General features: G+C 42.2%; 2 protein-coding genes across 17 annotated transcripts in view; one reads left to right on the forward strand and one right to left on the reverse strand.

The window, feature by feature from the left end:
* Window positions 1–13,476, forward strand: part of dync1i1a (dynein cytoplasmic 1 intermediate chain 1a) — a 65,894-nt gene extending 52,418 nt beyond the window's left edge. For 15 of the 16 annotated variants that reach the window (XM_078175553.1, XM_033636929.2, XM_078175558.1 and 12 more), the window contains 3 exons: window positions 4,309–4,449; window positions 8,779–8,904; window positions 12,081–13,476. In XM_078175553.1, coding sequence (XP_078031679.1) covers window positions 4,309–4,449; window positions 8,779–8,904; window positions 12,081–12,191 — 378 coding nt within the window. In that variant the 3' untranslated portion in view covers window positions 12,192–13,476. The remainder of the gene's footprint in view (window positions 1–4,308; window positions 4,450–8,778; window positions 8,905–12,080) is intronic. The other variant, XM_033636930.2, reaches the window with a different exon arrangement.
* Window positions 13,477–13,543: 67 nt separating this feature from the next.
* slc25a13 (solute carrier family 25 member 13) overlaps window positions 13,544–27,924 on the reverse strand; it is a 57,635-nt gene continuing 43,254 nt past the window's right edge. Inside the window, exons 14-18 of the mRNA XM_033636923.2 lie at window positions 25,389–25,529; window positions 21,808–21,946; window positions 15,936–16,094; window positions 15,481–15,571; window positions 13,544–14,586 (exon numbers count right to left, since the gene is read on the reverse strand). Of these exons, the coding sequence (XP_033492814.1) occupies window positions 14,394–14,586; window positions 15,481–15,571; window positions 15,936–16,094; window positions 21,808–21,946; window positions 25,389–25,529 (723 nt within the window). The 3' untranslated portion in view covers window positions 13,544–14,393. The remainder of the gene's footprint in view (window positions 14,587–15,480; window positions 15,572–15,935; window positions 16,095–21,807; window positions 21,947–25,388; window positions 25,530–27,924) is intronic.

Raw genomic sequence — 27,924 nt, forward strand, 5'->3', positions numbered from 1 at the left:
CATATGCCCAAGGAAAGGCAGAGGGGCCCCAGAACAGAGCCATACCGCCATATATAATACTGCAAATGGAAATAAAGTTTTCTTTGACTAAAGTGTTCCTGACTGAACATTGGTTTATAAACTCTTACACAACGTGCAGTATAATCCAAGTCTCATTTATCTAGTCTTGTGCTCAGTACTCCCCAAACACATGCATTTTTGCTAAAACTTCTGCATACAGAAGTGTTTTGAATAGTAAGGTTCAGCGAAAATGCATGTGTTGTGGAAGTACTGAGCATACTGGATAAATGAGTCCTGGACTATACTGCAGGAGTTTTCTGCCATTTTGTAAACAAATATTTTGATATAGTTTTGTTGTTGTTAAACTAGTACTTCTTTTACTCCAGTTCATCAAGAATACTCATTTTTTAAAATTATTTTAAAAAGCAAAGTTTTCTTTCTGAAATCAACATAAGAAGGGATGATAAATTGATATACAAATGATCATTGTGTGGGTGAAATATTCCTTTAAAATCATGTAAATGAGTGGAGTAGAATTTGTGAGAATAAAGAAGAAATTGAGATATTGAAGAAGGTAGGAAGTTAAGAATGAAGGTTGTAATAGGCGGAAAGGATAAACGGTAATGTTTGGATAGCAAGAAACCATATCACACTTTCTACAGGTGATGCAGACTGCAGACGCAGGAAGAAAGAATTAATGGTTAATAGTGAGACAGAAAGAGGAATATGGATGGAAGAGTCCGCAGTGAAGAGAAAAAGGCCAGGAGGCATTTTAAAGACAAAAAAATTACATGGTTAATGTTGGAGGTGATGCTAACGTTGATGGACAGAGGGATCAACATGAGCAAGGCGTCAAACAGCAAACACAGCCAAAAATCAAAGAGGGTCCTATTCAATATGAGGAAAATACATAATGCATATTGCATAATACCTCCAGCTTTATACAAGATCCAGTTACAGCCTTCATACTTGGCTGTGACAGGCAGTAAAGCACTCTGATGAATTTTAGCTCATGTTTGCATGCAGCTAGTCCATAAGTCTTGTGCAAAGGGTCCCGTGACACATATTAAAACATTTCTGCGGATTTTCATCAGAAGAGTGTGTTATTTTTCAGGATTTGGGAATTCCCTTTCCTTTGAGGGGCACCGCAGGAATGCGTGTCTGTCTCTTATCCCACATAACCCATATTTGTGTGTGGGCAGGCGGAATACCTGACTCTGTGTGTGTAGGTGTGTGTGTGCAAATAGAGACACACCACACATGCCTCACATGCACCTTAAGCAAGCTGCCTTTGCTTACCTAAAATCCCCCCGAGGTTTGCCTACAACCCAACCGTTCTAACACACACACATACACACACGCACACATACGTATATATTTGCAGTGAATTCTCTTTGCATTCACGTTTGCCCTCACAGTTCAAAAAGGCCGTTGCGCAGAAGTCTGCTGATGTTTTCACACGCGGCGGTGCAAATATTGTGGTTAGTGAAAACATTTGGAGTCGGCCAGAGTGTGAAGACGTCGCGACAGCTGGGAGTGGGTTTATGATTGTGCATAACTTGAACCGTCGTGCTCTCTTGACCCCAAAAACCAGCATCTACTAAGTGATTGGATGGAGCATAATCATTCCACTTTTGCTCTCTTAAGAAGTTAATTAAAGGCCTGCAGCACAGTCAGTTCAGGTGATTGTTAACGAGCGTCTGTACGCTGATAATGAGACTGTACTCTTGATCTTCACTTAAGGATTTTTGGTGTGGTATCTTTTTCAGCACCGTTTGTGAGACGTTTTCTAATTTGAAGACAACGTCACAGTCCCCTCAGTGTGTGGTTATGAAATCTGGTGTGAAGCTGTCGAGCTAGTGTGATGTTTGTGATGCAGCCAGGATAGAAGCAGTGAAATTATACGCCTCTGGCTGCTGTACAGATGAGATGGTTTGGATGGATCTCTCTGAAAGTCCAAGTGATGAGAGGTTTTCTGAAAGACAGCACATGCTGAGGTGTTGCTTGCAGTCCTGAAAAGTTACTTATAGGTTGTGTGAATACTGGGGGATTTTATTAGACTTTTATAGCCAGGTCAGAAGACGCAGGCTGACAGATATTTTAGCATCAATATCCAAAGCATTAAATGCCTTACCTGACATCCATTTATTTTTCCAAGACCTAGCATGTTAACTATCAGTATCCAGTGCGTCAGTGATGGTTTTCCAGTTCAAACGTGCTAGAAGCTCCCCAGGAAAGATAATGACAACCAGTTACTTCACGCGCGGCGCCACAAGGATTAAGTTTAATTTTAAGATTAGTTTTAAGACTTGTTGCTGCAGATTATTTACCCGAACCACCTTATTTAAGATGGTTAGATTATGGACAGACTGCAGTAAAACAGTAGTTTACATTTTAAATAATTAGACTTTATTCATCTCATCTGCTATGTAATGTTGAAGTGTATGGCCAATAGGACATAGTGAAGAAAGATGGCCTGAAATTACATTAGGGCAGATTGTCAACAATGTTTTTAAATACAATTTGGTTGTGGGAAATACAAGCTTTGAGTTAGAGGGTGTGTAAAAGTGTGTGTTTGGGGACATGGACTAAAACAAGGAGAGCATAAGAGAGAGAACATAAACAGGATTTGCTCAGCTGATCGAATGTTGAAACTGTGAGGTGGAGAAAAATGACCTCTGCTGTCACCCCGCCGGCTGGAAAACAGGTTCAGTCGAGGCTTGAAATTGGCTCGGCTGTGTGTGTGTGTGTGTGTGTGTGTGTGTGTGTGTGTGTGTGTGTGTGAGTGTGTGAGTGTGCACTGCTATCTTGTCTGCAGGTCTCACAGCCTTTCAGAACAACTGTGGAGAGAGAGAGTAAAAGGTGATGGAGAGAAAGAGGAGGAGGAGGAGGACAGAGGGAGAGACTACATTCCTTCATTTGGTCTTCCAGCCAACCTGTCTCCTCTCTTCCACCCCTCCCACTTTACCTGTCAGGAATGCAGTTTGTGAGCCTCTGGAATCCTAACAGCCGCTCTGACAGATGGGGATACACACACACCCACAGACTCATACACATACACTCTATTTGTGTTAATCAACTCATTTAAGTTGTCCACATCCATATATATATACATATATATAATATGCAGTACCATACTGTAGAGATCTGGCAAGACCATTTTAACTGCGGGAGCTACTCAGGGCAGCATGGATGGATATTTAAAGAGCAGTGGATTCAGTGTATAAAATCACCCAGATCTTCCGCATCAATGGGCCCATAGAGCGAACACACTCGAGACTTTAATCATTCAGCTCTTCTAGACTGTGAATTTGTATCAGACCAAGTAAATTCTAATAGTTAAATGAGTCATTATGTGGATGTTGTGACACTCACTGATTCATAGATGTTTCTTTCACCATGTAAGTCCATGGGAACAAGTTTTTTTTGTCCCAGAAGTTGTAGTTACATGGTTCGACCACCATGTCAAATTGGCTTCAAAGTCTAGTGCACTTCTTGGGTGCCTGGGCAGGCTTTATAGCAAATCAGAGATTGAATCTTTTATGATTTTTGCATGATAATCGTGTGATCCTGTGACTCTCACAAATCCAGCTGCGTCACAGACTATTGTAATATGGGCAGGCATGGAAGAAAAATGTACTTTATTGCAATTTAGAAACGGTGCAACCATTAAAAGTTTGTCCACCAGAGAGCATTGACAAGTCTGTTTTTGAAATGTAAGACATCCCGCTCACCACATGTCTCGGACATAATTCTTTAATAACTTTTGTTCATGTTGAAAGATGACTGTTTGCTGATATATCTTGATAAGCTTTCATTTTGTACTCTCAAATGCTAACATTGGTGTTGGCCTGAAAAAATCCTGTATCGGTCAGGCTCCACAGGCACACACACACACTCACACACATCCTATCCTCCGTCCATTGTCCACCCCTCCTTTTCCTCCCGTTTCCATCTCTTCCCATCTCTCCCTCTCTCTCAGACAGCTGTTGTGTTGAGGTTACAGTACACCTTGTGGAGGGGCCCTCCCTTTCATCTCTCCCAGCGGTTTTATGGTGCTGTGTGAATGTGCTAGGCTTTTTAATTAGGCTCTGCACCCAGACAGGCCCCAAGGCTGAGGCAGCGCCACTCTGTCTGAAGCTCACTCACTCCCTCTCTCCATTCCTTCTCTCTCTCTTGCTCTCTCTCTCTCTTTTCTGTCTATCTCCACTGTGTCATCTTCTGTAACCCCGAACTCTCTCTTTCTCTCCACAGTGCCTTTTCACACCATACACACTTCCATAGATATCCTCTTTTTCTCTCTTTCAGCACAACAAGCCTCTGTACTCGTTTGAGGACAACGCCGACTATGTGTATGACGTCATGTGGTCGCCTGTACATCCTGCGATCTTCGCCGCCGTGGATGGCATGGGCCGCTTAGACCTGTGGAACCTCAACAACGACACTGAGGTGTGTGTGTCTCTATACACAGTGCTGGGTGAATATAGGTGATTATGGGTGTGTTTTCTGTGTCATCTCTTTGTGTGTTAGTGTGCGTGTGTGTTTTTGGTGTCCTCGGGGCCTGTTGCTGGGCCTCAGCCCGAACCGCACAACCAAACACCCAAGCCTTTTCCCTCCCATCAACCTCCCCTCACCACCACCAACCCCTCCACATCCCTTTCTACACACACAGACACACACGGTTCAAGATTCCCCTGTGGGCGTTTCCCACAGCTCTCGCTTTAAATCAAACTGGGTGACAGCTCCTCATCCCAGCTCCCACCCAGACGTCCCGCTAACATTCTTGCAACCTCTGTCCAACGTTGAGGCAACCTCAGGACCCCACCACCTCGTCTCATCTGCCTCCCACACTCTGTTCCATCAGTGAAGTACACAGATGTGCAGGAGACCACGAGTCAGAGAGTCCTAGCCCTCAGTCCGCAGTCCCATGCTGGAGATGAAAATAATAAAAGGAGAAAGTTCAGGCCACGGGTTTCTCTGTGCTGTGGATTTATTTTCAGAAGAGAGCATTTGAGGCCAGGGAAGAAAGATCATCTTATTATTCAGTTTAATTATAGCACAAACTATTGAATAAAATATAGCACATATAGGCCCAGTCCCACTTCTTATTTTTAACCTTGACCCTTGTTTTCAAGTGTCCCTTTGGTTGAAATTTTTCGCTATGACAGTGATTACAGTGAGCAAAATCTGGCCTGCGATAGGGTTCTGGGTGGCCCGCCGACCTTTTTCCAATTCACAATGAAAGTAAACTGATTCACAATGGGAACTTTTTTATTTACTTTTAATATAATATCAATAAGGTGCCAGAGTGTATAAAAGCACCAAAATAGAGCTTGTTTATTAAAAAATTATCAGAGGAGGATCCCTCTGCCCCCCTAACAGAAGTCCGAGTGAAGCCCCGAATGTCCTCAAATCCGAGAAACAGCCTTGTGTACACCTGACCTGTGTGGGGCTGCTGCAACTGAATTCATCTCTTGGCAAAGATGAGTGAAGACAAATGTAAAAAAGTTGAAACCAGGCAATTCATTAATTATATATATTGATTACTATTAATGTTTGTTAATTAACTGCCCCCTGGTCTCTTTCCATTTGTCAGAACTTCAAAAGCAAGTTGAGGATCCCTCCCCTATGAAATAAAACAACCCTTCTAGACCCTGATAGGTCCTCAGTAGTCATCGATGGCGTTTATGTAAACAGGCCCAGCTATGGCAATAATGGTATTATCACAATGGCATTTTCCATTTATCCGATGGAAATGTTAAAGCATGGGTTCATTCACATCTTACATTTTAAACAAGTCACCAAATAAAAAAGAGCGCTGCTTCATTACCAGGCCACTAGCAGTGCTCTGTAGGCTAACATTAGTAACCCGTGCTCCTACCCTGCCAGTCTGCACTGTTATAGAGCAGCGATAACAAGTGCAGCAACTTCACCACTGGACCTAAGTTAAATTTCAGGCGTCATATGCCATTAAAGACAGGGGACTGCAACATAGGAACATGTTGAGATCGGGATTGTCATGCACAAATCAGCAATAACATCATAACGTTAGCTGGCTACTTAGCTAATGAGGCAACAGCATACTACTAGGGGTTCGTTTTTTTGTTATGCTGCTATAAATACATTGAATCAACATTAAAATAAAAAAATAGGATGGTTATTGTAATTTTTAAAATCTTAATGACCAAACGAAACACATTGTGTTGCTTGAGCAGCCATCTTGCCGGTTATTTCTCATAACACACTCGCGTGAAATACATCAGTTTGGAGGGCCACGTCGTCCTAACACTTGGCCCTACCCATCTATCAGGGTACCCTACAACTAGACATGAACGCACAAAATGGAGGGGTAAGGGGTGTATTTGGATTGAGCTGTAGTTAAAAATAAATTAAATTACATACCTGTTTTTCCAAAACAAAAGCAATCTCAGCTTAATTATTTGTAGTAATTTTATTCTACAAACCACATATGTTTTGTTTGCAGTTTCTTACTGATTAAAGGAATAGTTTGACATTTCAGAAGATAAGAAGCATATCTCCCAAACTATTGCTTTAAGTAAGAAAAAGTTGCATTACAGTGAAAGATATCTTGAGTCTGAAAACCATACTTCTTTGCAACTCTGATATGAGAGTGGGTACCAAACCTTTGATCACTCAGGTAAAAGTAGGGATAAAAGGATCCTCCATTCTCCTTCTCTCTTGGTTTCCATGGAGACAACACCCACAGTGCCTTCAACCTTAATACAAGTCTGCGTCTCCACAGATGCTCTGCTCCCTCTCTCATAATGCCCTTTCACTCTCCTTCTCCTCATTTTCTTGCAGCCCCTTCGCACCGTCCACATATACAATTCACTTCTCATCTCCTAGAATTTTGTTACATCTCAGTTTCATTTAAACTCTCCCTCCTCTCCTCTTGTTTTAACCCCGACACTTAGCCACTGATCCCATCACTGGTGCTGTGTCTTCCCTCTGCAGCACAGATGACAATTTTCCCATGCTTCCCTCAACAGCGGCCTTTTCACAGACGGAGGAAGAGTTCATTATCTATGGCCTAACTTGGCTAACAATGTGCTTTATGAGAAACATTTGCTCAGACACACACACACACACATACACACACACACACACACACACACACAAACGGATGTCCCAAACACATGCACACACATTCACTCATACACAGTCAGTCTAATAGCAACAGACGTCCATTGTTGCCGTCATATTAAAAACACACATAACGACACTAGCGGAGCAGTGCGGTGCGCCTGGTTCTCATTTCCAGCACACGCACACAGACATGTACAGCCAATTTAGAGCGCTCAGTTCAGATCCACTCGGGCGGAGCGGTGGAAGCTAGCAAGCTAATGGCAGTCAGTCTGTGGTTAGCGCTGCTTTAAATACGCAGGAGCTCGGTGTGTGAGGCGACATGATGCCAAGGCCTCTGTCTCCACTGGTGACATGTGTCAGACTCGCCTGCCCCATGTCAGGAACAGTTTATGGAAACGCTGCAGATGGTTTTAGGTTTCTAAAGGTGCAAGCACGAGCACTGGTGTTTACTAAAAAGAGCAACAGCTCACCCACAACAGCAAACATGAGCACAGTTATTATACAGTAAAGAGCAATGTGTGTGTCCACACATGAATGAGTAGTTGTAAATTTGACAGCTATGTTTGTCTAACCTCCTGGGTATTTGGATCAAGCTCTGCTGTCGATGTAGTAAACTCCTTCTGTAAATTTGACTATAATGGCATAATGCTCCCATTTTCCAATAAACATTAAGAGGAATAGCTTAAACTGTAATTAAGGTCATCAAATAAAAAGAAATAAGGGCTCCGGAGACATGGTGTAAATATAAATCTTTATTTCAGTGCATTTTGTTTAGAGATGGAAGGAATTAGATTTGTTTTTTGTTTTTTTTCAACAAACAAACAAACTCACATTCAGCAGGGTACATTTATCAACAAGGAAAATATAAGATGGCAAACTCAAACAGCAGCTGTAACCAAGAAAACAAAACAGTTTTAACACCACTGGCCTGCAGGCGGCAGGCTGGAGGTGTTGTTGTTTTGATGGATGTATTGTAGGGTTTCATAAAGGTTTATGTGCTTTGTTACAGGGTCACATAGTATTTTATTTCTAGAGTGAACAATGTGCTGTGTCCTCAGGAAGAAAACAGGATTGAGTTTGAGGTCTTGCCACTTCCTTATCTCAATATGTTGTTTACTATACATATGTAGGTCAGCTCGAGAGTTAGGGTTGGAGGAGGTTATGCAGACTCATAGGGATGGGGGGGCAATACATCTTATTTATTTATTTATTTATTGAAAGATTGTAATCACTCCTTGTTGTCTTGTTGTTCTGTTCTGTTTTAAGTGTGTTTACATTATGTTTACTGTGCTGAACCACAAATTGCCCCTTTGGGGATGCTAAAGTTTTTTGAAGTCTAAAACCCTGTCTACACTTACACATATATATATCTTTGAAAGTGGGTATTTTTCTCCTCCATTTAAAAAACTAATTCTGTCCACACAACATTCATTGTACAAAATATCTCTGTCTGCATCAGAACACAAAAATGACTCCAAACACTCTCCAGTATTAGCCGTCTTCAGCAGTCTCCCCTTGTCACTAAGGTTGTAAGGTGTACAGACTAAAGTCACCATTTTAAAAACACCTACTGGAGATATCTATGTAATGTAATGTGATCTATATGTGGAGGTTGAGATGTTTACAAAATTACAATAACTGAGCATTTCGTTTTCATTTGTTGCCCATCAGGTACCAACTGCCAGTGTGACGATCGAGGGCGCTTCGGCCCTCAACAGGGTCCGCTGGTCGTCTGGGGGAAAGGAGGTGGCTGTGGGCGACTCAGAAGGTCGAGTCTGGATCTACGATACTGGAGAGGTACAAATGATAATCATGTAGTTTTTAAAGGCTTTTTTTTTCCTTTATTGTGAGGACAGCCAGATAGACAGGAAAGGTAGGACAGGGAGGGGGGATGACACACAGCAAATGGCCGCAGGTTGGAGGAAGCTCAGGCCACTGCAAAGGACTCAGCCTAGATGGGATAGTGGGTAAGCTAGAGGTCGCCCCATAATCGTCTAATCTCAAAGTGGATGAAACACATTTTCACTCTGAAGCAGAAGCATACTGCGTGACTGTGAACCAAATGTGTTGTGATTCCCAGAAATAAAGGCAGAGCGAGCACTCCTGTTTTTCAGGTACAATCTTTATCATTTCAGAAAATTAACTCTGGCATTTTAAATAGTGATGCTTCTCATGTAGTGTTGATATTTTGGCAGCCTCCACGGGTTTAACAAGATCAGCTGAGTACATTGTTGTTGCATTCGCTGTAAGTGCTGCAATGCATGGAGTTGGTGGTTCTCGCGGGTTTACTTTTCAAACAATCAAAGATTTAATTACACCCTAGGTACCAAAAGCGTGAGTGAACTACAATGACCAAAATTTATTGCATCATTGAAATGAAGTTGTACTACATGTAGATTGAGAGATTTTAGTGCCTGAAAGTTGAGTTACTGGTCGTAGTGAATAAAACATGAGCTAAATGAAATGAATTATGATTTACAAATGTATACTCTCATTTCCTCAGAGTACACACTGTAGTCTTGCTGTGTTTCATGTAGGTTTGGTCCACTGACTTTGGCGAAAGACATGTACTATAAGAGGAGAAACCTCCACATGCGCCACAACCGATCATTTTAGGTCTTTTAGCTCTGTGTGTTTACCCAACTGTCAGCATTGCCATGAATGTATGTGTTTGATTTTTTTTTCTCCCCTCCCTCTTTTGTGTGTCCCTGTAAAATGGCCTCCACATGACTTTACCATCACCACAAAGCGGCCAACCACCCTGCCTGTGCCTGTATGTTCTCTCATGTTTGCAGGGCTCTGGTTAGGATCCCCATGTGAGGGCAAGTTAGCCTAGCCGCCGGGCTAATTTTAGCATCTTTTTGTTGTGTGGTAAGTTGGAGAGAAGCTTGGCTGAGCTGGTGGCCTCTGCGCTGGGTTAATGGTAACGAAGAGTCATCAATAAAAGTGAGCTGGGTTGAAAGGTTTTATGACTCCAAAGAGGAGTGTGTATGTGGTGGTGGTGATGGGGGTATTTACTTCACTAGAAACACCCCCCCCCTGTATAGCTTAAACCAGGAACAGCATGTGAAAAAAGAGATGCCAGCGGTTCCATGAGAGCAGCAGCAACCCTTGAGATGGTTCCAGGAAGGCAAAATAGCAAATTCTTTCATTTCAGTATTATTTTACTCAGTACAAACTAGTCTTAGGTCATTTATCAGCAGGGATCAGGACTGTTTTGATTGGTCCTCTACTATACGGAAAGTCCAAATCATAAAACAAAGGTTTTTCGGATGGCTGCCACGGGGAAAGAAAACGCTAGTAGATCAGGGTTAGTGGCTCAATGCTGCTCCGTGACATGAAAATGTTTTGGACCTGCTTCTTTTTAAAGCCTGACAACACTAAATCCCACAGTGTTTCTTTGACACTTGAGCTCGTTGGAGTCTGTTAAAATGCAGCGAACGCTCGGGCAACATATACATGATGTTTTGTCGGAGCCCCCTGCTGCGGCCAGCCCAGCTCTGTGGGGGGTTGGGGGGTTCAAAATGGCTGCCTCCCTCCTCCTGGTTCCTGTTTAATTACAGCCTGGCCATGCAAAGCGGTTACAGACAGCTTGGGTGGCAGCCGCAGCTTTGGTCCCACTCATTCTGACTCCCACAGTGTACGACTGCAGCTAAACACTTAGAGAACACTCAGTTTGACATTCTGTATTAGCCTTATGGTCAGTACAGTTCCTGTGAATCTTCTCTGGATGGCTGATCCAGACTGAAACATCTCAACCACTGACATATTTACTATGCAATACATGTCATTTTTTAGATGATTAGACTTTTTATGACATTTTTCATGACATAATATGATAGACATTTTTAATTAAATAGTATACATGTTTATTTTATGTTTACTCTACTAAGGCTTTTTTTAATGACATACTATACAAAGACTTTATGTGTTTTTGTTATTGTTTTGTTTTTTTACAGCATACTAAACTAAGATTTTCATGACTTTTTTACGACTTTTTTATGGCATACTAAAATAGGACTTTCTTCTTAATTTCTTTTTGTTATGACTTCATGTTACGACTTGCTATATTAAGAAATGTTTAATGTCATAGTATACTATGACTGTTTTATAATCATTTTAATGCCATAGTTTACTGTACTGTAATTTGTTATGACAAACTATACAGACTTTTTTTTATGACATACTATACAGAGATTTTTTTCTGATTTTTTTTTTTACGACATACTATACTAAGACTTTTTCAGATTTCTTATGACATACTATACTATGACTTTTTCTTCAGATTTTTTATGACATACTATACTATGACTTTTTTTCTGATTTTTTTTATGACATACTATACTATGACTTTTTTTTTTTTTGGATTTTTCATGACATACTATACTATGACTTTTTTTCAGATTTTTCATGACATACTATACTATGACTTTTTCTTCAGATTTTTTATGACATACTATACTATGACTTTTTTTTCTGATTTTTTTATGACATACTATACTATGACTTTTTTTTCGGATTTTTCATGACATACTATACTATGACTTTTTTTCAGATTTTTCATAACATACTATACTATGACTTTTTTTCAGATTTTTCATGACATACTATACTATGACTTTTTTTCAGATTTTTCATGACATACTATACTATGACTTTTTTTCGGATTTTTTTATGACATACTATACTATGACTTTTTTTTCAGATTTTTCATGACATACTATACTAAGACTGTCATGACATTTTCATGGCACACTACAGTGACAATTTTTTTGTTTTTGTGTTTTGTATGATATAGTATACTGTGATTTTTTTTTTTAATTGCACACTATGACTTTATGACATTTTAGGAAATTTCTTGTAATGAATTTTCTATTTAAATTTGTATGGCATACTATTTAATGACACCATGCAGATGTGTCAACCTAGTGTCTAATGTCATGTTACTTGTGTTTCTTTGATGTTTTCTACAGCTGTCTGTGGCTCACACTGACGACTGGGCACGCTTCGCTCGTACCCTGATGGAGATCCGTGCTAACCGGGCGGACGGTGAAGAGGAGGGGCCTATGGAGCTGGCTTCATAGAGCAAGACTCCAAACCAAAGCAGAGGGAATCAGAGACCAGAGGGGTGTACTACGAAGCCAGATTAGTGGGTTAGCGAGTTCTGCTTAGCCTAAAGCCAGAGTTTTAAATGTCAGGAAGCTGATTAGATCACCATGGTAACTTATGCTGCACACGTGCGCTGAGTTTTGGAATGAAATCTGCTGTAAAAAGCGCCTTTCACTTATCAACTCCTTTGTCACTATTGTTGCAAAGTCATGACGATATCTCTCAGAGCGATATACACTCTCGGCTAAGAGAATATGATATATATGCAAACTTGAGCCGTACATTAGTAATGCCAAGGAACAAAGTGTTGTAATCAAAGTAGCCCAAACTGTATGCATCACATTGTGTTTTGTTTCTGCCATGGGGACCTACAGTACATGCATTCAGTTGTTGATGCAGAAAATCCAAGCGAGAATACTGTATACAACATATACAAGTTGTTCTTGCTCTCATTGAACTACTGAAGGTATTTGTAGTGTTCTGTGGCCATTTGCTCCTGCTAGCTCTAAAAGAAACCTTCTGTAAAATCACAGGAAACAGACGCTAACGCAAAGATAGCTTGGCTGTCAAACTTGCTTCGTAGTACAACCCTCTGGTGTGCTTTTATCGGTGTCACTGTAGCATGTGCGACTCAGTCAGTTTTGTTTTGTTCCTTCACCTTTACCTACATGTTCCTGTCTGCTTCAAACAGGACTGCAGTTTTATTGTATTCTTGCATTTACTCTCCTGTAAAAGCAAACCGTCTGTTAATGGGTAAACTGTTGACCTCTACTGATTTGTCCGCCCTTATTTATTTTTTAAATGATTTGTTGCTTGCAACCTGTGAGCCTACAGTATATACGACGTGGCAGTCTTATAGCCTTATGAAGATATGTGTACTGTGACGATGCTTTGCACTACCGTAAAAATAAAAGCAGGGTCCATAGACTAGTCATGTATTGTTTACAAAATGTCATGTTCACTTTATGTTGTGCTTCTTTTCTCTGTACTACGCCTGCATGCGACACATTCCTGAAATATTCCAGACACATAAACATGGAGTTGTTATGGTGACATTTCCACACGTGGGGCTTTGTGGCTACTTTATGTCAGTGTGTCAGAAACTGAATTGAGCGTGGTGTTGGCACTTTGTCTTTTGTTCCAAACGAGAGCGACGACTGTATATTCTTTAATGAACTGTTAATTATCAAGAGGTATATTGTATTGCAGAGTGCTGGCTGTTAAACCTGCTATGTTGAGTATTAAAGCATAGCTGATGAACTGCTGTCTTGATTTTTCTTGTAGCGTTCACCTGGGAGTAGAAATGAAAACTCAGACACACATTCAGTTTACTAATATAAGTTTCTTTTTACTCTCGAACACATGTTGCTGCCGTACACACAGTAAGGCACGGTTATTACACACCATATGTAACTCCTACATCCTCTGTGCTGAACAAGTTTTAATACTCAGTCGTGGCACACTACAGTCGGTGCCAGCTGTCCCTCAGATATATTCACACATCTGCATACATTTAGACCTGAAACCAAACATCTCACAGTAAACATTGTGTACATTCAGATTGTTACGCTGCCTCTTTACATTCAAGTTACTTTTTGGTCATATTCTCGTGGATACAATTGAGCAACTCAGGACCAAAATAGCCGTAGAGATATGAAAATATGTCTCTGAATTTTTCATATATACAGAAGTGCAACATTTAGGATCAGTCTTTTTTTTTTTTTTTTGGCCAGCTATACGATCCCGTGAGGAATGTGCTTTTGGTTATAAAGCAATAAAAGGAAGACACTGGAAAAAGCTGCGATACTATATGTAGTTTTTCATAGTATGTTCCAAAGAAAGCAAGCAGTTAAGGTGTGTTTTAACTTCTGCCAGCCCGTCTGCTGCCTGTGTGCATATACTGAACCAGCTGGACTGTATGAAAAACAAAACCACATTGGAATACATCTCTATACAATGTCAATCAAAAGATAAAACAAATACTGCACGAGTCCTACAAAGAGTTTTCTTTGTGCGCCCGTGTTAATTTCCTCACTAATCCATATGCTTGCATACAGACTACCATTTAAATAAGATTATGAGGAGAAAAAATATAAAGAACTTTAAATAACTTAAAATACTACTAACACTCAAGCCCTCTCTTTCACTAACCCCCCCCTCCCACTACCAGTGGAGGTTCAGGGGGTGCTTGCATTGGAGGGGGCCGCTGCTGCTGCCGCCGCCACCGTGTAGCGTGGGAGATGGAGCCCAAACTTGTTCTCGATGCCAGCGAACGTGGCCACCGCCAACCTGAAGCCTCCGATGTGGTCTGGGTTGGGCGCCGGCAGGCTGATCCGAGACTTGGGGGTGGGCTCTGAGCCAGCAGGCTTTCTGCGGTGTGAAGGGAGCGAGAGAGAGACGGGAGGAGGAAGCCGGAGGCGCAGTCAGAGAGAGGTTGGAATAAAGGAGAGAAAGGGAGAAGAAGGTGAGGAGTGGTAAAGGGGAAAACTGTCGAACAACATAAATACTGCATAAGATGTTATTGTAACCAAGTGGAGGAGAAAGAGAGCGTGCACAGGCAGGAGTTTTATTGTTATCATTATTAAATCTTGACCTAATATTATCATATTCAACACTGCTCGCCGCAGAAATAAACATCTTAATAGAAAATCAAAGGAGGAACATTTCTCCCTCAGAGCAGAACAAATCAAATCCCTCGTTGATTTCACTTCGAGCTCTGTGATTGGCTGCCAACGCGGACAGCAAAGGAGCACAGATCAACTCGCCCAAAACCACACCGAATTTTCATTGGATCTGCGGCTGATTTAGTTTCACTGAGTCTTCTGGGAGAGAGGGAGCGTCATGTTAGAGCCACGAGCCACCCAGTGACATGCATGTGTGACGCAGCTGTCCGTTTAAAGAAGCTCTCTCTTAGTCACTGTGAGAGCTTCCCAAACTCTCTCATGAATTATTCCTGAGACTGACCTATTTTGAGGAGGAAAATGAGCTTGTTTCAATCTCAGAAGTGGGGAAAGTACATGATGTCAGAGTCAGGACTTCAATCTGTCCGCTAATGTGCACAGAAATTATTTTTGGGTCTTGTGGCATGTCTCTCTCTCTCTGGTAGAAGTGGGATATGAATGCAGATAAATCAGGAAAAAGCATATAAAAAGCTAAATCATCGTCAGACGATAGCCGATAAGTTTGAGATTGCATTTCGCACCAGTGCGTCCCGCCTCTTTGCTCTCCACATGGACTGTTTGTAAATAAGACAGTGATACTTACTGTCCTCCAAAGTCGATATAGAACCAGCGCTGAAGGAGTTCATAGGTCACCAAGGTCACACCAAACTGAGGTGAGGACCTGAACACACGAGCTGCGAGAAGGTTCAGAAATGTGTTAATTTACATTTAAAATAATTCTAATTACAAATAATGTAGTGTCCAGTGTATGCAACTGTAAGAAGTCAATGTAAATGTGTGTACTGATATTGAAACACAGTCCTGTAATGTTTTATCTTTGATTGACATTTATTTGTAGCATCTTTTCAAGAGACTATTACCTGTAAATTAAAACCTGGATGGATTTTTTATTTCATCAAAATAACACAAAGAGGTGATGGAAGTACTTTTACAGCCCCTTTTCAGTCTCTGCAGTTTAATTCTGAGGCTGCAAACGGCCCAGCAACCTGTTGGCAACATGAATGTAGCCCATTACATGTTGGCCTTGGTGAACATTACCTCCAGCTCCTTTCCAGAAAGCCCTGGGTCCCTCCTCTCTGAGAATCTTCCAGAAACAGTCGGTCAGGCCGCTGTAGGTGGTCTGGCCGGCACGCGCTGCCACCTGCAGCCTGGTCTTGATCACGTCAGCTGGGGTCACCAGAGAGGCCGCTGGCATGCCTGCGGGGAAGAAAGCACAAGCTGTTCAGCCGTGTGACGCGTATCCTTTTTAAACCGTCGGATGTGTTCGCTTCTAAATGGAGCACAAACTTAAAATCAGCTCCAAACAAATTAGGTGATTTGTCGAGAGCGGCCATCAACGGTTGGACGAAATCTTGCATATCATCGTAACTGCATCTGATCGAGTGGATTCAGCATTCTTTGTTCCCTCTTCTAACACACATCATCTTGGAGCTTGACCATCTTGCAGCAAGTCTGCCGCATACATACACTAAACACAAGTAGGGGCCAGTTCCTATCACTTCACCATCAACTAATCCATACCACCAGCGAGGCCATTATTTAATCTCTACCTTTTTTCTTCCTTTCCTCCCTCTCCCACTTTTCATACAGCCGTTAGAACGGGGCCAGACAATGGACGGTAATGAGAGCAATGCACACTGTGCCCCGTGTGCCGGTGAAAGTGACTGGCTGACTGAAGGGAGTGACTGCAGAGCCCCCACTCCAGCCACTTCAGCCATGAATGGGCTCAATCATTGATGGCTCGGTCATTACCATCAACTGCCCTCTTGACGATTTATTCTGACTTCTTGGTTTTTGTAACGGCCAAACGAGCTATTCAGAAAGCCTAATCATCTCAGCATTAGGTAACCGACTGGCACCCGGTGGAGACTGACCACCTGCACTGAGGAGAGGAGAGGAGAGGAGAGGAGAGGAGAGATGAAGATAGGAAAGGAGGAAAGAGGAGAGTAGGCTTCCTGTGGATTTTTTGAGGAGGTGTGGAGAATAGCCGATGGAGACAAAAGAAAGTTTAGGAACAAGTATCTGAGTTAGAGCCAATATAGAAACTACATAACAATAGAAATAAACAAGTGTTGTCCTGACGTGATGTCTATAGCAGGCCTATTCAATTAGCGGCCTGCGGGCCACATGCGGCCCAGAAGCAATCTCTGAGTGGCCCGAGCAGGGATTGGTACAGAGACCCGGTATTAAACGGCCTGAGGCACATTTAAGACCGTAATAATAATAATAATAATAATAATAAGCTCCGCCGTAATCATCTCTTATTGTTACTTTTTAAAGTTTTGGTTTCATATATCATCATGAAGCAGCCTCTCTCCTGCGCTCTGCATGTCAGAGCTGACCTCCTCCCCACAGACACACACACTCAAACACAGACACACACACACAGACACAACAGAGTGAAGTGAGACAAGAGCAGAGAGGTCGCGGTGCTGATGAATTACTCTAATTGATGACAACTACACTTACAGTTACACTTTTTATCGTGTATAAAATGAGGGGATGATGATGGCATCTCCACTTTGGCCTGCTGTCCTGGCTCCCCCTTGCTGTAGCGTATTCCTGAGCTAGCATTGGATGTGAACCCCAGTCTCCCGCACTAAAGCCAGGAGCCTTAACCACTGAGTTATCCTGCTGCTACACATATACGCTTTTCTCCAGGCGCATTTAACCTTTTTATTTGGACGCTGGACTTTAAAATTCACCTGCCCTGGAAAAGGATCGAACCTCCGACCTCAGAATTCCCAAGCAGCTCACCATCAATGTACCATTTTTGCCAATGACAGGTTGTTGTTATAATCGTCTGACAACATTATGGGAAGGATTCCTACAGAGAAATGAAATGTTTTAATAACAGATCGGATCAAGTGAAATGTAAAGAAGAATGTTTCTTCTCATTGCAGGGTCCTTTCCATAATGTTGTCAGACACATAATAACTATCTGAGCCTGTCAGTGGCAAAAACGACCATTTTAAAAGGCATAAATTGATGTTGCATATTACTTTGCAGCCTGTTTGACTGCTGTGGCTGCAGCTCTCTCTCAATACTGGACCGGTTTCAGATACTGTTGTTCCCATTAGTCACTTAGACACAAAAACATGGGAGAATGGTTGAAAAATGCAGAAGTTTCCTTTTAAAAAGGTGTAAATAGTGACTTGATCAATAAAACAATTACCAAAATAGTTAAATTTTCTGTCAAAATACCAATCAATGAATTGACTAATTGTTTTGACTACACAGCACATGACTAAGACCAAGCAACATGGACATTTCTTACACCCCACAGCGAATAAGGCCTAAAATTCCCACCAGAACTTTTTCTCACATACAGAGCTAATGCCAGTTAGAGATGGCCAACACTATGTTCTTCACAGACCAGAGTAATGCCTAGCTAAATAATGCTGTGCAAACTGAGCGTGTAATTCAATTTCCTGTGCTGACTGTAAAACACTAATTGCCAGAATGCTGTAACCGCTGATAAATACATGTGAAAGAGGGAAGATAAATGTGTCGAAGTAACGAAAAAAAATGAAGAAATCATGAGGCTCGTTTCAGCTCGGAGTCTGTGGGCCGTGGCTGCCAGTCTTGTGGTGAGAAACCAGAGTAAAAATGGAGGAGGGAGGCAGGATTTATGATTTTTCCGTGTTGTGCTGTGCCTCTGCGTCAAAGAGAGAGTGCTGCTGACACATCTCCGAGGATTCAAAACAAATATTAAGTCTTTTATGCAAATGTAAAGCCTTTTAACTTGGCAGGGGAGTGCTGGTCTGTCATTAGTGTTTGCTTTAGGGATAAATCCAATATTTAAACTCTGCTTTGGATCATATTTTCATGCAGACGATAAAGTTGTTAAGTCATCAGTGAATGTTTGTCTTCTTGGCCTCTTTGCTAACTGTTATGACTAACGTACAGACAGGACTGTATGCATTCTTGCAGGATGAACATGCATAAAGTATGCACATGCATGTTTGTGTGCTTGCCTGCGTGTGTGTGTGTGTATGTGCATGTACAATATATTAGGATTGGAAAGCCTCCCTGTCGGCCTGGTTGGCAGGCATCTGAGGCGCTTCCCTGCTGCAGAGCTCCAAAACCCCAGTCCCCAATCACTGAGCAGCGCTCTAATTAGCAGCTACCGCCATGGAGCCTGCGGTCAGAGGCTGCCTCGCTTCCAAACTCTGAGCTCTGCTACTGTTACTGCAGACCTGTGGAGGTCTGAGGCGAGAGCTGATTTAGACCTGTTCTCACACTTTGTTCAAAACTGGACCGGACTAAAGATTTTCATACACTTCAGCACTCTATACATTGCCTCTGGGACTGAAGCCCTCTGGCTCACTATGAATAGTCAAATATTTTATGAGACAAAATGCAGTTTTTCAAATTACACACACTCTAAAAGGCGAAGTTATAAAAATGCAACACGTTGAAGATTGTTCCTGGCATCATGGGATCCATTCATACTGACAGTAGTGTCTGGAGATGTATACAGTAATGCAGACTTTTAAGGGACAGTTCACCCAAAAATCAAAAATGCATATTTTTCCTCTTGGTTTGTTTTGGTGTGAGTTACTGAGTGTTGGAGATATCAGCTCTGGAGATGTATGGCCTCTTTCAAATATAATGAAACTAAAAAACAGCCTCTTGTCCAGGAGTTGATACACGCTTCCGTCTGTGCGGTGATGTAGCTGGCGGATGTAGCTTGGTGGAAAGAAAATAGTTCCTGCATGAAATTATCCTGAGTAACCGGGTCATGATTTATAGAAAGAGAAATTACTGTTGAGTTTTCCAAATGTTTTTTTTTTTATCGCTTTGAGCACCATTATCTGAGTGCCACAGTTCCATTATATTGGAGAGGAAGCAGACATCTCTATGGCTGATATCGCCAACACTCTGCAACAACCTAGACTGATAAATAGCTCAACAGGTAAGTGGAAAATGTTGTATTTTTGCTGTTAGGGTAAACTGTCCCTTTAACAGACTTAATAACAAAGTTTAAAATTTAAGTCATCTTTTTTGTTAACGGTCTGGTTTTAAGATTTTGGACAAAGTCTCACCAGAGATGCCAGAGAATACAGTGAAAACATAGGAGACAAATTACAATTTCACTGCTTTCATTTCTTCTTATTCTCGCGTACAGACACAGTGGCCCTCATGTATCCATCTAACGTACAAACCAGCGCAGATCCAAGCACAGAAATCATCTAAGGATCACGTGTGATTCATGAAGCGTTCTTATCATGCTGATCATAGTGTAAGCAGTTGATGACATTCATTATTCATTCATTACCCGTAACCGAAGATCTTATTAGGGGTCGCTGGGGGAGCTAGAGCCTATCCCATATGACACTAAGTAAGAGGCGGGGTTCACCCTGGACAGGTCACCGGACTATCACAGGGCTGACACATAGAGACAGACAACCATTCACGCTTCCTTTTACACCTGCGGGCAGTTTAGAGTCACCATGTCTTTGGACTGCGGGAGGAAGCTGGAGTACCTGGCACCCGCCTCCCTTCAAAGTCCCATCCCCCTCCTCCTGCAACTCCACCCCCCTCCAAAGGTCTACTCCCCCCTCCTCCATTACGTCCTCATTACGTTTATGATAGGCGTAGGCGTTGGCAAGTTAACGTTAGATACATGGAAGAGGAGAGCAAGTGTAATGTTACAACCAAGACAGTCAAACACAACCCTGGAGTTTTAAAACTCAACTGGAGTCAGTGATGAGTTTTAGAATAAGGTTACAGTGCTAACGTTAGATAGTAGTGTTAACGTTACTACTAAGTGGAAACACACAAGGAAGATAACGTTAATGTTTCAGAGGCTACGCTACAGTAGGCTAACGTTAGCCATTAGCAACTGGATGCTGTGTTGTCATACATCATGTTATAGCCTATGTTACACTAGAGGCAAACTAAAAATACCTGTCTAGCAGGAACTTTTCCCTTTTTCAGCTCAGGATGAAGCTGCATCAGTCTTCGCCATTGCTCGAAAGCAGAGCCGATATTGACCCGAGAGATGTTACGCGAGTGGTTACGTCAGTCAGAGGCCTCCACATGGGGAAGACAGACAGGACACTCGGCCAATCATTGCATTCGGTCTGAGATTTCTTAGAACCATATGAGAATGGTACAATTATGAGATTTGATCTCTGCTGGAATTCACTTACATTTTAGTGTGCCATCAGCTTATTAATAGCATTTTAACCTAAACAAAGAAAAGCGTAAAATTTCCAGAAAGGTAAGTGTCGCTTTAAATATCCTGCCCCAATATATTCTCTTTTAGAGGCCTTGTCCTTGAGTTTACAACATGGAGAGGCGCAATACGGCCAAGAAGAGAAACATCTCTAAACTAGAATGAAAATGCTGACGTTCCAGGTCCAATTTAACCAACTGGTTCTCTTTGACAGCCTGAAAAGTGACATCAATGGAAGTCTGTCAAATGCAGTATAGAAATAAACCACTGCTGCGGTCAACAAAGTTGGAGTAGACAATCACACTCCAGCTGACGTTGGAAAATTTATCTTATACATCCCTTACATGCACCAGCCTACACCCTTCATATATTGAATCTATGGTTGCAAACACTCCAATATCCCAATCAGAATATGGTCAAATAACCATTCTCCAACTCAGCCAGATTCACTAGTCCACCACTAAGTCCACCCTGACTCCCACTTGCATACGCCAGATGAGACCTGACGTGAGATTCAAGTGTAGCACCTGCTCACGTCCACATTGATAAATGCTAGGGTCAGTATGTTTAGTACTTTGAAGCTTTGAATTTCAGGATCCCTCTAGTATAATTCTTGCAAAACATTTTGTTAATGTGATCTGGAAACTTGAAACTAACGTCTGCCTCTGAACTTGATACAATAGTTCTCTATTTTTCTGTTGAAGTATAAAGGCTGGAGTATTTTACCTGCCAGTGCTCCAGCCAGCAGCATCTTGGCTGGTCCTATCCTTCCATCCTCGTCACTGAAGCGAGCCTTGAGGTGGGCGTAGCAGGGGAAGTAGATGGCTGAGAAGGGGATGTCGCGCAGGAAACAGGCTTTGGAGCCCTGGAGAAAGACAGTCAGAGGGAAAAGGAGAAGTTTTAGGTTATAATATTGGGTTGAGAGTTAAACTCTCAGAAATGGAAAACAAAGACAAGAATAAACAGAAAGGAGAGCAGAGAAAGATTGATGATGCTAGGGGGGATTCAAACCGTGACTTCTGGCTCAGGTCTTTAAAGATGGATTGGTTTTTTCCTCACCACAATATGTAACTTCAACTGTCTGTTCACAAACCAGATATTCAGGCATCAACTGATGTTGCAGCCAAGGAAACTACTTCCAAAAGAACTCTGAAGTATCGACCACAACAAATCATGCCTCTCCATGTGCAAACGATCTGTGTCCTCAGCAGCAGGTGAGGGAGGCAGCTCCAAAAGCAAAGCTGACAGGCACCAAAAAAAAAAGAGTGGGAAAAGCAGAGAAAGACAGACTGGCTGACGAAGATGACTCCTTGTCTGCCACTGTAAACAACACTATATCATCAAGCCTATTGAGTTTCCTGCTGTATTTCAAGCTTGTTGGCCCGCTGCCACCTGCTTGATACAGCAACTACAGTCAACAGAAGGCGTTTAAAGAGCTGGGCAGGGTCTCCCTGTTTTGGACAGGCTTCATTTAACTCCTATGGGATAATCCTTTGGTTCCTACACACACACACACACACACACACACACACACACACACACAAACAGAGAGAGGACTGGCAGGTATCTGGGCTATCTCTTTCCCTCTCTTTCCTCTGGCACTTCTTGTCTGCCTGTCCCTCCTGCTGGCTGGCTGGGGCCCGAGCGGCTGCTGAAAGCTGGGAGATTCTATCAAGGCAGGACAGACAAGCAGCGTCACAGGGACTGGGACTGGAAGCCTTAATATCAGGGTGTTGGGCTGGGTAATGCACTGGCAGTGCGGCGGCTCACGGATACTGTGTGTATTGAGATGAAATTAAAAGATTTAGTTGAGCAAGTATACACAAAATGCCTCTGATGTACTCCTACACACAAGAAAAACTTCAACACAATAAGTCCTCAAACATGAAACTTCACCCAGGGTGATATTCCTACACTGACAACTTTCCCCCAGTGATGAATGGTGGCGCTAGTGCGTTAGCCACCCTACCAACCGGTAGCTCCACCAGCGGAGGGTGAGCGTCAGGATAATTACCCTGACAAAGGCAGCTCTGTGCCTGGGTGCAGCCCCTCCGGAGCCAGCCCGTCTGGGGCTTGCAGGCTGAAGCTCGTCTCCACCCCGCCTCCCCTCCTCCACCACCACCACCACCACCGCCACCTCTACCGCCAACACCGCTACTGCTTTCTCAATGCACTTTGTCTCCTCTCTATGCGTGGACCAGGAGACAAACACAATGAAGTATGTGCACAAGCATGCACACATTTACACACTGCATCAAACAGCATTCTCGCAGACAGCTAAATGGAGACAGTAGCTATGTGGATACACACACACACACACACACACATACACATACTCTTCAACATAGTCATAAATTACAGGAGTGAGTGCACAGCCACACAAACACAGGAACAAGAGGCAGGTAGACAGAAACAAGAGGAGGCTCCACACTCTATTACAGCCTTGTTAAAAGAACCAAAAGGCGCACATGGAAGTTGGCTGAGCTGACAGGTGCAGACAGAAAGAAAACCACACAGACAAACCTGCGAGACTCAGAGTGATATGGTTCAGCGTAGCAAATAATCAGCAGACCATCAAAATTAAAAGTCCTGTCTGAGGGACGACTAGATGTTCTTGAAAAGTAGTTTACTTCTTGGAATTTGACAACACAAGTGCGATCATCTTACTTGCAAATGAACACAACCGCAGGTATGAGATTGACATTTTCTCAGTTGATTGTGTTTACAGTCGAAGCAGAGTGTCCCCCGCCGAGCTCCATTAGGACTTATTTAAGTAATTTAATTAGACATGCTCTGTTTTACCCTGAGGGCTAATGTCCTTGTCGAGCCAGTTAAGCTGCTACTGTTAGTGGTAGCCACTGATTCCTATAGCTGTCCAAAAAAAAAAAAAAAAAAAAACCCCACTATGTGACTGTCCACTTCACTTGTGCACACAGATGGATGTTAGAAGTCATAAGATTTCTAAGAATAATAATTATAACATAATGAAAATATTCTTTAAACACACCAACGCAACAGTATTTTTTTATATTAGCCTCTTATGACACTATAATTTTTCACGCTTGCTTTACAATCTAATGGGTGCATAATATCATACAACTCTAATATGTTCAAACAGTGCACTGTAATTTTTAGCCCCGTGCCACTGAAAAATACCAATTATGGCAATTAAGGTTAAATACAGCTTTTAGCATAAATTGTGTCTTTTCTTGTTCTCAAACAGAAGACCACATAGAATTGTTGATTTAAATGATGGCTGATGTGGGGTAAAGTATAATTTTACAATAGTTGATAGAAAAATCACATATGATTTAGTCATAACAGTAATGAGAAATAATGGATTGCTGTGAAATGGTGAGGCTGATGAAAACACAATGGAATGGACACTGGACGTCTAATTAACCTAGTCGCAACAAATCCAACTTGATTTCAGTGTTACATTAAATATGGCTTTGGGCTTCCTCCGGGACTGTAGGTCTCATTTAAAGATAAATGTGAGCTTTGTGTTTTAAGTTATGCGTTCTTTACAAGAGTTCTATTATTACAGTAGTTATGTCAAATGTCTTTATACCGATATGATGTGGTGGGCTTATTTTAAACTGCTAAAGGTTCATTTCTTCAGCCTATTGACTGTTTCAAAATGAATTTTCTCACCAACACATCTCCTGGGACAGGAATGAATGACATGCTTACATAATAAGTTGAAAATAAGACAAAATGAAAACATGGGTTTGGGGGCAGGAGGACAGACTGACATGAGTCCTCAACACATTTCCATTGGGATATTGGCGCTGATGGTGGGTGGAAGTTACCACAGTGATAATTCTACTCTAGAAGGGAATGGAGGAAACGTAAATTTTGTAATTCTACTCTCTGATCCTACTGTGACTTGACCAAAAATGTGGCTGAAAACATCAGATAAGACTGAGAATATTGTGCTTATTCATAGTATGTGATCTGTAGCCTCCTGGTTAGCTGCTTATAGGATTATGCTGCTCTTCATTCTGCACATTACCTCGTGCAAACTAGTTGCTTATGCACATTTAGTCAGACACCTGTACTCGCCTTGGTATCTCTTACTAGAATCATTCAAAATAACCACTGAAACACCTCAGAAGAAGTAAAATGAACTACTGAAACCATAACTTCATTGTATATTCTATACACAAGGTAAAATTCTGTATCCTCTGATAAGCAGATTGCATCAAAATAGACCCAAAGCAAGAGAGAAGAGGAATTTAAAGAATAATTTGTGATTTAGACATGTGCACTATACATGCACCTCTGACCCCAAGGAGGTTTCTCACCTTGTAAAGTCCAAAGAAGCCAAGGTCCCTGATGACGGACAGGGCGCTGACCCTCGGCCCTGTGGTGATCTCTCCTGCCACCTGCAGACGGATCTTTACAATCTCTAGAGGGTTGGTGAAGATCACCTGGGAGCCACCAGCCTGGAGGAACAGAAAGACAAAGGCATACTTCAGTTGCACATAATAACTGGCTTTAATATATTGACTGGTGTAGCAAATAACACCTAATGTCAACAGAGATTTTGTCTATGTTTAATATGAGTTTCTGAGTGTGTTGTCTGAGTTCTAGTAAAGTAGTTTATTTCAACATAACACTAAAAACATTTGAAAGAGACTGTTCACCCCAAAATCAAAACCACATTTTTTACTCTTACCTGTAGTGCTATTTATCAAGCTATAATGTTTTGGTGTGAGTTGCAGAGTGTTGGAGATATCGTCCGTAGAGATTCCTGCCTTCTCTTGAATGTATTGGAACTTAGATGGTACTTGGTGTGTGGTGCTCCAATAGAAATATAGTAATATTGTTATTATATTCAAGAGAAGGCAGGCATCGGCAACTCACATCAAAGCAATTTAGATTGAGAAACAGCACTAGAGGTAAGAGGAAAATTATATATTTTTGATTTTGGGTTGAGCTGTTTCTTTGATATAATCAAGACTAAAAATGTAACTATTATCTGGCTTGTACGCAACAGCAGCAAGTGATGCAACTTAACAATAGTGCCTCCTCAGCAACCAGCTGCAAAACAAACATGTAGAGAGGAGGAGAATAGGGGAGAGTACCAGGAAATCCAGCTGATGCAGTCAAGTCTGTCAGCTGTTTGTCTTCATCACACAGACCCTGCGGGGACTCTGACTTCTCTTTTTCCTCTCTAACCTCTCACTTCGCACCATTCTCCAAACCTGTACTTGTGAGGGCAACAATACTGCAGCAAGTTCAGACTGGTTTCTTTGCCTTTCAGGTCGGCAGGGCTTTTAAGTATAAGAGGTAGCTGCTGTGGTAGAGTTGTGGCGAGACAAATGGTTAACTGTGTCTAGTCAGGGAACATGACGGGATTTCCAGCATGCGTCTTGATATTGAGAAATGTTTACTCCATTTGGGCGAAAGTGGGCTTTTTCTGACTTCCTACGCCTTCTATTTTCCTTTAATTGTTTCTCTCTTCCTCTGAATGGCTTTTCCAGCATCCTCTCTCAACGTTTCTTGCTTTGACCTCTTCTCAAACGATCTCTCTCATCTTCTTTAATATTGTCTCTCTCTTGCTACGGTTGCCAGTGGTTACTGTAGCTACACGCAGAAGGGTGGCACATCGCAATTAGATAGCAATCGGTTGCCATGGCGCCATTTCTGTCTTAAATAGGCCTGGTCTGTTTGTTGTTGTTTCACTCCTTTTCTCCCCCGCCTTCAGTCGCTTCCTTATGAATGATGGATTGTGCTTGTCGCCTCCTGCCTTACGGGAAGGCATCGAGCTCCAATCTGCAACATGGGCATTCATTTTGCTAAATGTCCCTCAGTTTTAAGTGTTACCATATATTGCCTACAAGAAGAGAGGGAGGAGGGAGAGACAGAGATCATAATAGTCTCATTGAAGGTGTGTGCAGCAGCTTTTTAAATAACACAGAGCATAGTGGGCTACAGCTTGCCTTCCAGACCCAATGAGAGGCTGTGAATAGCAGAAGGCCTGCCGCTCTAAAGCTGCTACATCTCACAGCTAACTCTTTATGACTTGTTTTATGGAAATAACCTAGTTGATTACATGCTGGCTAATAGCGTAAGCATCAAGAGGCTATTGGCTCCGGCCCCTAGCAGTGTTGGCTGCTTCAATTGGATACTAATGAGACTGGAGATGGAGGAGATGGAGATGTTGTTTACTCAAGGAGAGTAAACAACAACATTGTTCAGAGAGATGAGCTGACAATTAGACCTGACAACATGAGATAAAAGGAGTGACAGTGCAGAGCTGTTTGTGCACTTCACCATCCCACGTTCCTACTTAACTGTTGGAAAATAACTCGAAAAACTTTCAGCATCCCGGATGAGAGAGGGAGACGAATAGAAAACGAGAGGATCGGACAAATAAACAGAGTGAGCTAATGAGAGAGAGAGAAAGACGATGAGACAGAAACAAGAGAGAGGAGTAGTCAAAACAAGAGAAGTGAGGGAAGGTCGAGGTTGGGGCGGAGAGGCTGAGGGTTGTGATTATGGAGTGACAGCGTCGGCGGCTCTCTGATGATTCCCAGGTAATTACAAGGCAAGGTGATCCGTAGAAACCTGGGACGTCAGCACCTTATGCATGCATCACAGCTCCTGGCTATGTGTGTGTGTGTGTGTGCTGCAGAGAGCATACCAAGAGCTTAGTTAAGTTTGAGGAACACACCCCCCTCAACACAAATACACACGAGTACATTAGCTGCTTTCCATAAATAACAATTCATTTGTACTTAACACCCTTCATGCTCTACGTGCAGATCTGTGTGTGTTCGATTTTCTGATAATAAGAATAATAATAAGAAACCCATTACAAAGACTCAAACCAAC

Source organism: Epinephelus lanceolatus, chromosome 16 (genome assembly GCF_041903045.1).
Source record: "Epinephelus lanceolatus isolate andai-2023 chromosome 16, ASM4190304v1, whole genome shotgun sequence".
Classification (NCBI taxonomy): Eukaryota; Metazoa; Chordata; class Actinopteri; order Perciformes; family Serranidae; genus Epinephelus; species Epinephelus lanceolatus.